The sequence below is a fragment of the Vitis vinifera genome, chromosome 16 (genome assembly GCF_030704535.1).
Source record: "Vitis vinifera cultivar Pinot Noir 40024 chromosome 16, ASM3070453v1".
Taxonomy (NCBI): domain Eukaryota; kingdom Viridiplantae; phylum Streptophyta; class Magnoliopsida; order Vitales; family Vitaceae; genus Vitis; species Vitis vinifera.
The window spans coordinates 15,857,983-15,874,169 of record NC_081820.1 but is presented as its reverse complement, the minus strand read 5'-3'; the positions used below and the strand labels follow the sequence as shown (position 1 = coordinate 15,874,169).

General features: G+C 32.5%; 2 protein-coding genes across 2 annotated transcripts; one reads left to right on the top strand and one right to left on the bottom strand.

The window, feature by feature from the left end:
• Positions 1-3,858: 3,858 nt before the first annotated feature.
• LOC100248523 (structural maintenance of chromosomes protein 2-1) lies at positions 3,859-7,329 on the top strand. The gene is given in 8 exon segments (XM_059733752.1): positions 3,859-4,267; positions 5,479-5,683; positions 5,686-6,158; positions 6,337-6,370; positions 6,373-6,479; positions 6,597-6,884; positions 6,968-7,047; positions 7,134-7,329. Coding segments are annotated over 7 exon segments (1,434 nt in total). The 5' UTR covers positions 3,859-3,949; the 3' UTR covers positions 6,977-7,047; positions 7,134-7,329.
• A 31-nt stretch (positions 7,330-7,360) lies between these two features.
• LOC109124126 (uncharacterized) lies at positions 7,361-8,389 on the bottom strand. The gene is made up of 2 exons (XM_019225861.2): positions 8,255-8,389; positions 7,361-8,145 (listed from the first exon to the last, which is right to left on the bottom strand). The coding sequence occupies exons 1-2, from the start codon at positions 8,318-8,320 to the stop codon at positions 7,837-7,839; spliced, it is 375 nt and encodes a 124-aa protein (XP_019081406.2). The 5' UTR covers positions 8,321-8,389; the 3' UTR covers positions 7,361-7,836.
• Between the last annotated feature and the right edge of the window lie 7,798 nt (positions 8,390-16,187).

Sequence of the window (16,187 nt, the reverse complement as noted above, 5' to 3'; positions counted from 1 at the left end):
AGCTTATTAGTCATAAAGTTTTTAAGTTCTTTTGCCCAACCACCGACAATTTTTTAAAATTCTCCCTCCTCATGAAATGCTAGGTCTTATTATAACCTATAAAGTTACAAGATTGTGTATTTATAAATTCTTTTAACAAGAGTATTGAGTTCTTGGAGTTTTTTTCACGTAAGACATTTTGCAAATACTTTTTGAAAAATATTTATATAAAATAATTTTTTTTACCTAATATATAAGACCATTGTAAAGAAATGCTAGATCTTAATGTAAAGTATACAAATTTAGTAAAAGTCCCAATAACAAACAACCTAAATATACATATATGATTATGATGATACTATATTTATCTAGCTATCTCAAATTGAATGGACTAAAAAATTAAAATAAAAAATAAAAGAAAATTTTAGAAGGTAAAAGAAAATAGAAAATAAAAAGTAAAATTTGAACTCCGTTTGTTCTTAACCATTCTCCAATTTATTCTCTTTCTTAGTAAAAGATAAAAATTTAATAAGTTAATAAATAAAAGAATTCCATATTTTACTTTTAAACCCCTTTAATTCACCTTATATGATTGTGTTCCATGTTAATGCAATTTTTCTTCAATACTATATCAAAAGCTCTTTAAATTTATGAAATACTATCCTAAAGCAAAAGTATTCATACAATAATTAAGAGATTGACATTATAAGGTGGAATACCACTTGGCTATCCATAATTTTCAATATTCATCATTTTGTTAAACCATAAAATCAATAACTATCACTAGACTATAGAAGCACTTTCATATCATTTTGTGAAACCATACATAAAAATGCCTCATGGAAGAAAATTACCTTGCAAAAGAAAATCAAATCAAATTATAGGAAATTAAGAGGATTTATTCTCTTGTTGGCAGTAGTAAAATGTCATCTAAGAAAAGACAAAGTAATGCAATCAATGAATTAAATTTTTAGAATCAATAAAATCAAATCTTAGGATGCCAAATAAGGTATCCAAACTCCACCCATAAATATTGGTCTCTTCAGGGAAATACAACAAGAGACCTAAAAAAACTCCAAAATCTAAGACAACTTAAAATGTTCTTCAATGAGTTTGATGAAGGATATGACACATGTTAAACTTGTATTGAGTAATATGACAAAACCAAACATAATCGTAAGTGCTAATTTTTAACTTGTTAGACCAAAATCATCACAACTTCAGAGGTGGTTTAACAACTTTGAGGAAGAATCAAGCATGACTACCTATAACCCTTAATCACTCCATTTTAAAGGCATATCCTTAACTTCTTGGATCTACATCAAAACAACCAAATCAAATATTCAAGTTATTATTTTGTCAAAAATAAAGCAAGATTGTTTCCACTTATTATTTTATAAAACCAATATGCTGGTTTTTTCTTTTCTTTTCTAATTTTGATGTTCATTTCATTTGTAGGAAAATGAAGTTTGTTGACTTTGTGTGTTGAGTGATAAGAAATAATTTGAAAATAGAAGTATTGGGCACTACTCGGCTAATATACTATGTTAGAAAAGTTAACTTTTCAAAATACTCTAAAACTTATAAATCGTAACTTTTTAATTTTTTTTTTCCAAATTTTAAAACATAGTAACTCCTTTTCCTCCTATGAAATAAAATTTTCCATAAGACTAAGGAGAGCCAAATGTTATTTTGGATTTTCTTCTTTGAAACTAAAAGCTCCTCTTTAATCTTAGTAAGAGTTTTCATATGTATGAGCAAGAATAATGATACTATTTCTAATGGAGGCCTTTTTCTCTTACATTAAAAGTTGATATGTTTAATGAAATTATTATAATTTCAAATATTAGCCCATTAAAATATGACTTTTATAAATTTGACAATCAATTCCTTATTAAATGTATATCAACTACAAGAGATAGTAAGTTGATTTAATGTGATTTTATTTTTATACAAAATTCCTCATTAAATTGATGTAAAATGTAATTATAACTTGTTGACTAGCTAAATCCGATTTGACTTAACTTGATTCAATGACCCACCACCCTATCAAATCGACATGTATATTTGCTGATATTATTAAATCCTTACACGAATGTAAATATAATTTTTATTTTATTTGCTAGTAAAAAAAATGGAGGAATAAGGATAGAATTTCCAAAACCATTATAGACTTTTATAACATAAATATGGTGAGCAATAATTTCCAGGTGGGGATAGATGCCCATGTCCAAGATGTTGCAACACCCAATCTCAAGCCCCAATTTTTTGAACCAACCTTGGACTTCAGCTTATGAGTTCTGATGTGGAATGGGCTAATATAATGTCCCATCTTCAACCTTAAGTGATTGCCTTGGCTTGGGCTCAGTTGGCCGTAACAAGGCCCAACAAGTCATATATCCAATTAGAAATTTAATTTTTAGATCAAGTTTAATCCTAAGCCCAACTTGGCTTATGCTTTGAGCCCACCTTGGGTCGGGAATTGTAATTAATTATTTTGAGAAAAGCTCATATTTATATTGAGTGGAATTTGGCTAAAAATTTAATTATATTTTCTAAAACTTATTTTTAAAATTTATTTTTTATTTTATAACTTAAAAACAATTTTTAAAAATAAGTTTGAAAAATATGACAAAATGGGCTCATGTTTTTTTTTTAAACCAATGAAAACAACTCCTACTTATTCTTTAAAAATAATTCTATATTTTACTTTGTTTTTAAAAATTGTTTTCAGATAACAACGGTCAAATCGTATTATAAATTTTAAAAAATAATTTTTTATTTTTAAAAATAGAAAACTGTTATTAAATCACAAGGTCTAATGGACTTTTATATTATTCTACAAGTAGTAGCACTTGAGAAATTTGTAATAAATGGTAGTAAATTAATTTAAAAGTTCAATTGCAATGTATATATATATCAAATAGACTTTTAGATTGTTTTTTGGCGCTAGAGCATAAATCATCTTTTATTTTATAAAAGAAAAATCACATCCAAGTTTTCTTTGAATTATAAAAAATAGAAGGGAAAGTATAGAGAAAAAAAAGTAGAGACGCAATAAAGAGGGAAATGAGAACAAAAAGAAAATGAAAATTAAATTCAAACTCAATCATTTGTTTTTTTTAAGCTTTAAAAATTATGGTATTAACACTAAAACAAAACATTCTTTTTAACATTTGTTATTGAAGTATCCATCAAAATTTGGCATTTGTTATGAAAAACAATTATCAATGTTAAAAATAACACTACATTGCTATTTATTATTGGAGACACTTTAAATAATTTTCATTTTATTTTATTTTATTTTTATATTTTATGAAAAAATAAATAAGAGAACTAACTATATGCACGGGTAGTTATTTTGTATATTGAATGTTTCAATTTGTGGAATTTTGTCACTCGAAATGACAATAGAGAAACATTTTATTATATAAACATTCAATGTGACTATTACGTACCAGTGCTGACTTGTAATATAAAAATTAATAATTTTTAAAAACAAACATCATAAGACATGATCAAATGAGCATGTAGTTTAACAATTTTCTTGAAAATAGTTGTAGAAAAATTTTATTTTTAAAAATTCCTACTTAATTTTTGAGAACAAAATTTTATTTAAAAACTCAAATTTGAAAAAAAAATCCTAAATATTATCAAGTGTGATAAAAAAAAGAAAAGGAAAAAAGGAATTTAATGATGGGCCTCATAGAAAATAGAGAAGTAAAAGGATAAATAATGTAAGACGCTCTCCCAACTGACCTATCCCCGCTGACGTGTTAACAGTTATACTTTGTTTATATAATATTTTAATTAAAAATAAAAATCCAGTCATTTCCCGCCTTTGAAATAAAGAGACATTCATTTCAAAAGCCCTCCAAAATCCCCACTCCCTCTCTCGAACTCTAGGGTATCCATCTCCGAAACCACTCTCTTCAGCTCTCCCCCTTAGGGTTTCAATTTCATCCCAATAATGTACATAAAGGACATCTGCTTGGAGGGCTTCAAATCCTACGCCACTCGCACGGTCGTCCCTGGCTTCGATCCCTACTTCAATGCCATCACCGGCCTTAATGGTTCCTGCAAGTCCAACATTCTTGACTCCATCTGCTTTGTGTTGGGCATTACCAATTTGCGGCAGGTTCTGGCTTCCAATCTCCAGAAGCTGGTCTATAAGCAAGGCCAAGCTGGGATTACCAAGGCCACCGTGTCGGTGGTGTTTGATAATTCTGATAGGAGTCGGAGTCCGCTCGGCTACCAGGATTGTCCAGAAATTACGAAAATACGGCAGGTGTGTGGGGTTCGCACTGATTTTTAGTTTTTTAGTGTATTTTATAGCCATTTTGACAACTGCATTAAAATGAAAAAGAAAGATGTCCTGTTTGGTTGCTGGGGAACTGTTGAGAAGTATTGTTATACTATTATGTAATGTTATGTTATTTTTTTGGTATGTATGTTTTAGATTGTTCAAATTTGAAAGAAGAAAGCTTAATATGGGTGAAATTATGAAGCATGTTTGCTTGTATTTAGAAATTGCATGATCCTTTGGATATGATTTAAGCCTGTTTTCAGTGTAATTAGTTTTTTACTTTTTGGATTTCTTTCTTTCTTTCTTTCTTCTTTGGTTACCCATGATGTGAAACAGGCCAATCTTTCGGGCACAGCCAATTTTTTTTTGTGGTGCTTAAACTCGCAACAAATGAAATTATCTCATTTTTCTTTTTAGTTTTTGGTAATTTCAAGAACTTCCTGTTTGCTTGCTGAGACGAGAGGCAAATATCCTGTTTATGTGGTGTTTGTGTCTGCAACTGAAAAATATCCTAAGTAAGCTGAACAGTTGTGGTACATTGAGTTGGGTGAGGTTTGCAGATCCACGGTCCTTAGTAATGGAACATGAAGATTCAAAATTTTATCCGATGTTTTGTTTTCCTACCTTTCTCAGCAACTAAATGGAGGACAAATCTTATCTTTTTTATTTTTTCCTTTTTATTTTTTCCTTTTTATTTTTATTTTTTTTAATAACATAAGAACTTAGTCTAGTTTTTTCTCTTCACTCTGGTATAAACATTGTTCTTTAAGGGTGTTAAAAACTGATCAAATTCTTATGACTTTTTAAAACTATTTTGCTTCTTCTGTGGATGGCTTCATTCTAGATGGTAAAAAACATAAAAATTGGAAAAAAAGAAGACAAAATAATAATTTCAGGATTTACTAAATAACAAGAATTCTATTCTATTACTGTTTGGATCATGACTTTATTTTCCAAGGCAAATTGGTACCAAAATTAATCAGCATTAAGTCATGTCACATATTACCAAAATTAATCAGCATTAAGTCATGTCACATATTTTTCCAAAAGTTAATTGTCACTTTTATGTGGTAGCATATGTAATACACCTTATAATCGGTTTGCTCCAACTAGTGCTATGCTAATGTCCTTTTGGACCGTCAATGCATTGCTTTTATTCCAACTTAGTCTAGAATTGTTTGCTTACTTGGTAGATTGTGGTTGGTGGAAGGAACAAATACCTAATAAATAGACACCTTGCCCAGCCTAGTTGAGTTCAAAACCCTTTCCACTCTGTACAGCTCAATGTTAACAACCCACATTTTCTCATAATGCAAGGGCGCATCACGAAGGTCTTAAACATGAAACCTCCAGGGATTTTATCTATGCTTGAAGAGGCTGCTGGGACAAGAATGTATGAAAAAAAGAAGAGGCTGCTCTGAAAACACTTGAGAAGAAGTAGAGCAAAGTTGATGAGATTGATAATCTTCTTGACTAGGAGATATTGCTTGCTTTGGAGAAGTTGAGGAAAGAACATATGCAGTATATGCAATGGGCTAATGGCATTGCAGAATTAGATTGACTTAAAAGGTTCTGCATTGCCTATGAATTTGTTCAGGCAGAGAAGATTAGGGACAGTGCAGTCTCTGGGGTTGAACAAGTAAAGACAAAGACTGCTGATATCGAAGAGAGTCACAAAAGGATGCAGGTGGAAATACAGGAAATGGAGACACAAGTGTCAAACTTGACTGCTGAAAAGAAGGCAAGTCTGGGCGGAGAGGTAAAAGTTTTATCAGAGAACATAGATGCTCTTTCTCGTGAGCTTGTGAAGCAAGCATCAGTACTGAAAAATCAAGAAGACACTCTCAGGAGTGAAAAAGAGAATGCTGAAAAGGTAACTAGAGCCTGGCACCAAAAAAATAAAGATATGTTTTCTCTTGGTTGCAAGCATTGCATGCTTTCCACTAGCTTTTGTTTTTTGAAAGTTTGCTTTTTGTGTTTTGTACTAATATTTTTCTGCTGTTATTGTGAGTTGTATGGAATATCACATTTAGTTGTGTTGATGTTACTAGATTGTTACAGGTATTGAAGATTTAAAACAGTCTGTGAAGAGAGGGCCTCTGTTGTCAAAAGGGCTGAAGATGGGGCAGTTGATCTAAAACAAAGAGTTGAGGGACTTTCTAAGAATTTGGAAGAGTGTGAAAAAGAGTACCAGGTAAAAAAAGTTCTAATATATCTCATTCTGCTATTGAACTTGATGGGCTTTGTTATTGCTCTCATTTATAGGCAAGCTGAGCTGAATATAGAAGAGATGTTGTACATACCATGATAGGGTGTTCTAGCCGGTAAGAGCAGTGGAAGTGAGGAAAAATGCCTTGAAGATCAACTAGCTGATGCAAAAGTAGCAGTTGGGAGAGCAGAAACAGAATTGAAACAGCTCAACACAAAAATAACTCATCGTGAGAAAGAGCTGAAAGAGAAAACAAATGAGTCAATATCTAAGCGTGAAGAAGCTGTTTCTGTTGAGAATGAGCTTAATGTGAGGAGAAAGGATGTGGAAAATATCAAAATGGCATTGGAATCTCTTACATACAAAGGTCAGATGGAAGCTTTACAAAAGGTTAGTGTGCTCTTCCCCAAATGGCTGCCAACACTACATAAATGATATATGAATCCTAATTTGATCACACTTTTACTTTTTAGATTGCATAATGCTTTTTAGGAATGTGCTCTTAAGCTGGACGTGGTGCAGAAGTTTCTTAGTCAATGCAGCTTCCAGATTGGTTAGTCAATGCACTTAGTTTTCTCCATAATTTAATGGTTTCAGTCTGTCAGCCATGGTTCAAATATTATTATTTGGCATCTTCAGGTTGGTAAGGAGAATACAGAACTGGCTCTTTCTTTGGTTGGATATGATGAGGAACTGAAGGTATGCATGATGTTGAACCTCATCATTGAATGTTGCGCATTATGAAATGTTTGTATATTGCCATGTTACTAGAAATTTTAGTGCTTGGACATAATTTCATCCATAGTTTTAAAAGGCTCAAGGCGCACCAAGACGCAAAGCGCATCTAAGGCGTGGGTTTGAGTGAAGTGAGGCGCACCCTAATTTACATATATATTTTTATATAATATAATCAAATTTAACAATCATTTATTTGTCCTAAACACATAAATCATCAAATATCATCCAAAACTTCAATTTAATAAACAAAAAACATAAAAATAAAGAACTCCAAGCATAAAAACAAATCCAAATCCATATTGCTAATAGCCTAATACATATCCAAATCCAAAGTTTTCAAACCTAAAGGTCCAAAACATGAAATTTGTCCACAATTCAAAAACATCATTAAAAAACACTTAAATAACAAATTTGTCCACAACAAGCAATCATCACTCCTCTAAATCAACAAAATCATCATCATCATCATTTCCATCACCACATTTGTAGCCTTCCCCATCTTCTTCATCTGCTGAATCAACCATATCTCCATCTTCATCTTCATCTATTAGTGAATGAGAAGGCAAAGTTCTAGAACTTGAAGCTATTCCCCCTGTTGGTGGTATTATGCTTGAGCTTGCTCTAGCTCTAGCTCTAGTATCAAATCTGGTTGCCTCAGCTCAGTAGCTCTAGCAACATCACCCCATGTCAAATTATCATCATCAAATACAAAATCATCTTGTGCACCTCCATGAGAATCCTCATCTTCCATTCTTCCTATCAACCATTCATTGCTATCATCTAAATCTTTCAAGGAAATTGGGTCAATGGTGTTACGTTCATTGTATCTTCTCTTCAAGGCTCGATTATACTTAATGTACACCAAATCATTCAAGCGTTGATGATCTAACCTATTTCTCCTCTTGCTATGAATCTGCAAAAATTCATAAGCTCATAAATATATTTTAAAGTTTTAACTTTTAAGTTACATTCAAGACTCTATTAGACTATTATTTGTAATTATTTTGGATTTGGTCACTTACATTTTCAAAGATGCTCCAATTTCGTTCACAACCTGATGCACTGCATGTTAAGTTGAGGACTTTCATTGCAAACTTTTGCAAATTTGGAGCTGAAGCTCCATATGCAACCCACCATTCAGCTGTAGTATAGATATTAACAATTTAGTGAGACAATTCACCTATTTTAGCAAAAATACAATCTAATCATTTAAATAAACAAAACTAAATAACTAACCTGGTGCTCTAGTCTTTCTTATCCTAACAGCTAACTCATTCCTGAATAGTCCTTGGGCATTTGTGAACAAACTCACTTCGGCCACAACTTTTTCTTGCTTAGCAGGGTCTCTTGTTAGCCTTAAGATGCATTTATACAAATCACTCATAATCTCGGCATCATGCTCTATTTCTGGTTTATCATAGAAGAATTCCGGGTTCAAAAAGTACCCTGCCGCATGCAAAGGCCGATGAAGCTGAATCTCCCACCTCTTATCAATGATGTTGAAGATTTCTTTGTACTTCTCTTTATTTCCATTAAAACTTCTCACAATTGTATCCTTAGCTCTATTCATGGCCTCATAGATGTATCCCATAGGATTTTTTTTTTCACCATCAACCAAACGAAGCACATGAACTAGGGGACCCAAAACCTTTAAGCAAAACACAATAGTGTTCCAAAATGAAGGCATTAGAACTATGTTGGCTATAGTTTTCCCCTTCCGCTCTTTTGCCCATTTACTATTTGACCAATCCGAGCTTGTAAACATCTTCCTCAAATTGTTTTTTTGTTCATGCAATCGCAATAATGTGATGAAAGCAGTTGCAAACCGAGTCTTAGCAGGCCTAAGCAGTTTCCTTTGTCCAATAAACCGCCTCATCATGTTGAATAGTCCTGAGCGATTATAAATATACCCATTTAGTGATATAACCCTCTCCAATGTCCTCTTGATGTTTGGTAGCTTTCCAATATCTTCCAACATCAAGTCAAGGCAATGTGCAGCACATGGTGTCCAATACAAATGTGGGCGCTTTAATTCTAACAACCTCCCTATATGACATTGTAGATAATAAATTTATATAAGTTCTCAAGATAAATAATTCAAATTTTAAAAGTAAATAAAAATTCAAGAAATAGTATTTATTACCTACCATCACATAACTTGAGTGATTATCTGTTATAACTTGAATAACATTCTCCTCACCAACTTGCTCTACCCATTTGTCAAGTAACTCAAACATCTTTTCTCCCGTCTTAATCATTGAAGAAGCATCAATGGATTGCATGAACATGGTTCCCTTTGAACAATTAACCAAAAAGTTCACCAAAGTTCTCTCTTTCCTATCGGTCCATCCATCTGACATAATTGAACATCCATTTTTCCCCCATTCCATCATGTGATCTTTCATCAAATCTTTTGTGAGAGCCAATTCTTTCTTAAGGTTAGTAACTCTTACCTCATGAAAAGTTGGTCCCTTCATACCCACACCATATTGGCCAATAGCCTCAATTATTGGTTGGAAACTCGGATTTGTGACGACATTAAATGGAATAGCAGCCTCATACATCCATCTTGTGATAAGCATACAAGTTCTTTCTCTTGCTTCCTTTTTGTAGGCATCATTGATGGTAGTTTGATTCATCTTTCCACTCATTCGATTTTGAACAACCATCTCTGCATTAGGAGTGAAAAAATGATCCATAGGACCTTTTTGTCTTGGTTTTTTTGAAGAAAACGTCCTACCACCACTTCCTCCTCGGTTACTACCTCCACTAGAAATGTTGGTGACATTCGTTCTACCATTAATCTCCTTACCAAAATCTTCATCTTTCAAACCAAACAAATCTTCATTAACATCTTCGCTCCTCATATTCATTTGCTCTTTTTGATTTTTCTTGGAACTCATATACTCTTCCATTTCTTGTCTAACATGTTCCAGACATTTTCTACACTTTTTAGCATTTCTATATCCACCAACAAGATGTTGTTTGTGTCTATATATGCCTCCTTTGGTTACTTCATCACAAAAAATGCATATGATGGTGTTCAAATCTTTTTCATTAACCAAACGAACATATTTCCACCCGGGATCTCTTCTTCCACTTGCACTAGAGTCCACTTGCACTAGAGTCCACTTGAGTTTCACTCTCATTATCCATCTTGAAAACAAATTATCTATACTCTACAATAAAATAATTATAATTAAATTAAGAAAAAAATTAAAAAAAAAAATGCATATCACGTTATCACATTAACAACAAACATGCATATGAGTGTTTTTTGTTTATTTATTTTTATTTTGTAAAATTTTCATGTCAAAAACTCAAAATATAATATTTATATTTAAAAAAAAAATTACCAATGAGAGTTATGAGATAAGAATGGAAAAAAATGCAGAAAAGTGAAGAAAAAAGAAAAATACCGAGGTGCGGAAGGTACGTGACTATTTTCCCTTTATTTTTCTCTTATTTCCCCCCTATTTTTCTTCTTCTTCTTCTTCTTCACTTCTCCAGCACGGAAGAGGCTAGGGCACGAATGGGAGTGGTCTTGGGTTGAGAAAGAACAGAAAAAGGGGCTGGAAGGGAGGAACAGGCCAAAACGGCGTCGTTTTGGCCTGTTTTTTTTTTAAAAGGAACAGGCTCTAAAACGACGTCGTTTTGGACCTACCAAATTTAAAAAAAATTTAGGGCTCTCTGCAACTCGACGGTAGAAGAAATAAGAAGAAGCAGAAGGAGAAGGAGAAGGAGTGCGTACTTGGTTGGATCATCGGAGGCGACTCGGGCGACCGCGTCGTGCCTTGCGCGCCGAAGCGGCGCCTCCCTTCAGGCTAGGCGCCAGAGGGTGGCGTCACACAGCCCCGAGCCTAGGCGCGCCTTAGGCGTGCCTTTCACAACTATGATTCCATCACATATTTGTTGTGAAAATGGGCAAGCCTTATTTATCTTATTGCATAGCATATGTAGTGGGAATTGAGCATTGACCTCTCTTGCACTTTTAACCAAATTCTGTTGGATAATAGCTTTACCAAAAGTTGGTATAAATGTCGCAGAGTGCAATGGAATATGTGTTTGGTTGAACCTTTGTTTGTAAAAGTATTGATGCTGCAAAGGAGGTAAACTCATTTTGGCAAAGCAGTTATCTGTGCAGTTATTTGAGCAGTATGATTCTATTTGAATGTTTTGTTGATGCCATATTTCAGATACTTGTTTTTCTACTCCATTTCTGGAAAAAATATTTTCTTCGAATTTACATCAAAGCACAAAGTTTGACATATTTTTGCTCCATTGCACTGAATAATTCTGCAAAAAAATGAAACTATGAAGCACACAATGATTTTACCTGAAATGCAGCAGAAAAGCAGAAGTATATTTCTGCTATTTTGGAATTTACTTCAAAGCACTAAGTTTCATATATTTTTGTTGCATCACCCTGAATAATTCTATAAAAAATGAAATGATGAAACATGTGATATACATATATACATATATATGTGTGTGTGTGTGTTACATATTATTTGATCTAATCATTTAATATTCTATCCTTTGATTTTTCCTATTCCTTGTCCATCCAGTCATTTAAGTTGAATATTTAGTGTGTATGTTACCTATTATTTGATCTACTTTGAGAATATTCTATTCTTTGATTTTTCCTATTCCTCGTCTATCCAGTCATTTAAGTAGAATATTTAGGAAACAAGGACAATACCATTTTAAGATTTCAAGTGTGCGCCTCATCTGAAAGGACAATCTCGTTAAAAAAATTTCCTTGTCTTGTAGGCAATTTTTTATGGAAATGTGTTTGAGGCTTCAACATCTTTTGTTTTTCATTTTGTTTTGAGGTTTCTATGTTAGTTGCCTCCAAGAGATTCTTCTTTGTTTAGTAGATATTTTCTATTAATTCTCTTTTGAGGACGATTAGTCCTACTGGTGACATATAGATTAAATAGAATTAGATAGATTGTATCAATCAATTGGTTCCATCCTCCAAATTTAAAATGACTATAAATATAGCTTCATAACCAAATTTGGGATTGCCATACTGCCCAGCACCTTATGAGCTATTCTGAAGTTTCCTCAACTTTTATACTCGAGCAATGTCATCAACAATAAAAAATTGAAATCACGATCTAATGAGCACGATTTAGTACCCTATGTATGAGATACCTTGATTTGATCATTTTGTCCCTTGGATTTTCATTGATTTATATAAAAAAATTTGAACAGATGGAAAATGTTAATGATATTTAGAAAGAAAATAGTATGTGAAAAATTGTATGGTTAAAATCATGTGGTTAAATTGGTCTTTGTACATTGGGGGTAGTGTATGTGGGACCTATTATATTGTAGATTTTGATTGTTTTTTGCTCATGCCAAATGATTTTAATGATTTTTTTTTTAAAGATTATGGAAATTGAAGTGAGCCAAACCCATTTCATACATTGCAATATATCATGATAGAAATGGGTTTGAAATGAAATGACTAATATACTTATTATGTATTAATGTAATAAGACAATTTTAAACTAAGCCAACAAATAGAAGTTTCATTCTGATCAATGCTTTTCTTTTAATCGTTGTTTGAATGATGATTTTGATTTAACATTAAGGATTCTGTGATCAAGTATTTGAATGAATGGAATGCCAATGATCTTTTGAAGATTCTGCTATATGTTTGATGTTAATAAATTTGTAGGTTGATAGGATGGTGATGGTGGCATTGTAACAATGAGAGTCGTTTTGTGTACTTGCACCTTGGTTTCTTTGTATATTTTTTCCTTTAATACAATTGCCTTTACTTATTAAAAACAATGAGAGTTGTTGTAGTTGTGGTTGTACTGGTGATGAAATGGTAGTAGCAATGGGGATGATGCTATCATTAACATTTTCTATAACACTTCTTTTACCATTGCCGAATGTAGCAGGTGGTTATTGGATATGTAGAAAAGATGCTAATGAATAAAATAAGTAAAAATGTCTTTTTATTTGGTTTTTTTCTTTTCACATCCAACAATCCCTTACCACACGAGTAGGTTGTAATAAAGATGATAATAAATATGGTATGAAAAGCATTTTCCTGGTAGTGTTATTATTGATTTATTGTCATGGCAATGACACAATGGGTCCCCATGGAGAGTCCTAAGGGCTTGGCCATGGACGGTTCCTCAATTATAAGAAAAAATAAAAATGACACAATGGGGTGGTGTGATTTGGTAATAGAGCTAATGTGTTAGTGGTGGTGGTTACATAAGTAGTGGTGAAGATGGCATAGTGATAGGAGTGTTGGTGGCTATAGTGATGGTTTAGAAAAAATGGTGGATGGGGTAATTGTCTATGGCTCTATATCTTTGTCTTAAATACTGAGATCTATGGATTTGGAAGAAGATAATGCCAAATTCTATTTATCTTGAAATCCCTTCTTTTGCACCTCTCATCTAAATGACCCCTTAGAGAAAAGCTAGGACCATGATGGTAGTGTCAATCAAAACCATTAATGATCCAAATAGATACTTGCAATGGAATTGCTCTTTAATAGTAATCGGATAAACCAAACTCTAAATATCTGCATGGAAACCAAGTTCAGTTGCTTTTTTCTTAAGAAAATTGATGATTATGCCAATTAAAGTTAATTCCTAACTCTTTGGGTTTTCTATACCAATGTGCTTCATAGAATTTGGAAAATTTTAGTTTTTTGAAAGCTAAACTTCTATTACACATTTCCTTTAGTGTATAGTCTTCAAAATCATTGGTCAAAGATATTATGTTTTTGTATCGTCAAATTAGTATTGTTGGTTTATTTGTATCATCAATGATTTACTAAATTACTGTTTGAATGAAATAAGAATTGGGAATATCATTTTCAATTCATTTTGTTTGTTTTCTACAGTGATTTTCAAGTGTTTGATATGTAAAAAACGTATAATGATTTGAATGTATATCTAGAGTTGGTAATTGATAGAGTAGTGCTCTAAAACTACTTATTTGGACAACCAATTTTCCTAATAGTTGTGGGTGTGTGTGGCCCTATAAGTATATGCTTTCTAAGACCTTTCCTCATGTGTGACCTCATATTTGTATGACGAGAGATAGACAAACCATGGGGGTCATGTAGTCCCATTCCACTATGTTCTCCAATACCTTCCCTCATGTGTAGCCTCATAGCCACACATGGAGAGATGAATAGGCCTGTAGGCCACATGAGAGGCCCCATACCTGTATGTGTTCTAGCATCCTCTTCCATGTGTGGCTCTATTCCTATACATGGAGAAATAGACGAGTCCATAGGCAAACAAATTGCAAACAACCTCCTTTGAGCTCAATAAATTGGGGAAATAAACATGCTCTCTTACACCCCCTCTCATTCATGGATGTGCAGCCCCATACTTGCATGTTCTCTAACATTATCCAACCAAAGCTTGTCCTGTTTATAACCTAGTCGAAGAACTTCATCTTGGGGATGAATTTATCTGGTGTTAGAGCCTAACCTGTAATCAGACATGTCTATAAGTAGTTAACCTGTTTTACTCAAGGGATGGAGGTAAACTTAATCGAATAAGGTGGTCTCAAGTCCAGGATATTATTTTCAGCTCTAATACATTCATTGCTTTCTTATTGCTTTTTATTTAAATGCAAACTGGTCATAGTGTGAATTATGTGGTAAATTTTATTTTTGATTTAGCCAAAGCTAATTTGTATTGAAATGAATGGTCAACAGGTTATTTTTAATAGGGGTATCTCCACTCCAAGTGTTACTCTTGATGGTGATATATTTCAACCAAGTGGTCTTCTGACTGGTGGTAGTCACAAGTAAACCACCTGCTTGCTTATTTTCTATCTAGTTAACATTCTTTACAAAGGTGTAGTTGCCTATCATTTCAATTGCTTATTGTTTGTAAGCACATATAAATACAAAATTTTGAGTAATTTTTTAGTTCTTTTGGTTATATTTTTTTTTATTTCATTTTTTATGCATACATATGTTTCAAGTATGTTGGAAAAAGGCCATTTGTACTATCATACCTACATTAGAAGATGCTCTCAAGGTTCAAATCAACTTTAGTAAGATAACCTTTTAAATTAACAATTTATTGTTCCAGAGGTGGTGGTGATCTATTAAGGCAACTTCATGCTTTGGCAGAGGCTGAATCAAAACTTTCAATTCATCAGCAGAAGTTACCATAAATTGAAGCAAAGGTCAACTTTGAACAACCTACTCTATTTCCTGAAGAATGAAGTATTTAGGATTAAAAAAAATAGAAAGTAAAAATCTTCATGCATTTATTTAAATAAAACTTCTTTTCAATATGTTAATAGTGTATGTATGTGTCTTCTTTTAATAAGAAGTATTTATTTGAGTTAACCCAATAGTCCTTCACATGATTTATGACTTTAACATTGTCCACCATACAAATGTTTTCAAAATATTAATATCTTATAAGTTTTCTTCAACAATTGTGTTTGTGTTCATGAAGTGAAAAAAACTTTTAGTAAAATGATGATTATTTTGCAAAGTTTTGATTTTTATCTCCATTCAACATGACAATGGGAAGATGTTTTCTGTTTTCTTTTAAAAATGCTATCTTTATATGAACCTTATTTTATTTTTGTATTTTATGGTTACTGATAAATAAACATTCAAGTTATCTGATAGGGTTGCCAACTTCTGAAGTTCATAAACAGTTAGGGGCACTGTTCCCTATTGTTTGTCTCTAGTAGGTTATGATCAAGTCCAATGTTATATAAAGTTTCTTATTGAAAGTTGATTGTATTGTGGTTGCATGACTATTATCAGCTTTGGAGATTTTATTCAATGATGGACAAAAATAGCGTGTCATATTCATATTATTTTTACTTATTCAGTACATATTTGGAACTTTGAGAACAAACTTGACATCTATCTTTTAATTTTTTGTCAACATTTGAAGATAAATGGTTTTTATTATTGCAAGTGTATGTTTTCTC

What these genes read in the sequence shown, in the direction of transcription:
- LOC109124126 (XM_019225861.2), bottom strand. Translation starts at nt 8,320, where the DNA reads ATGAAAGTCCTCAACTTAACATGCAGTGCATCAGGTTGTGAACGAAAT. An exon ending in ATTGGAGCATCTTTGAAAAT is followed by an intron (nt 8,146 to 8,254) that starts GTAAGTGACCAA and finishes GAATTTTTGCAG; the next exon opens with ATTCATAGCAAGAGGAGAAA.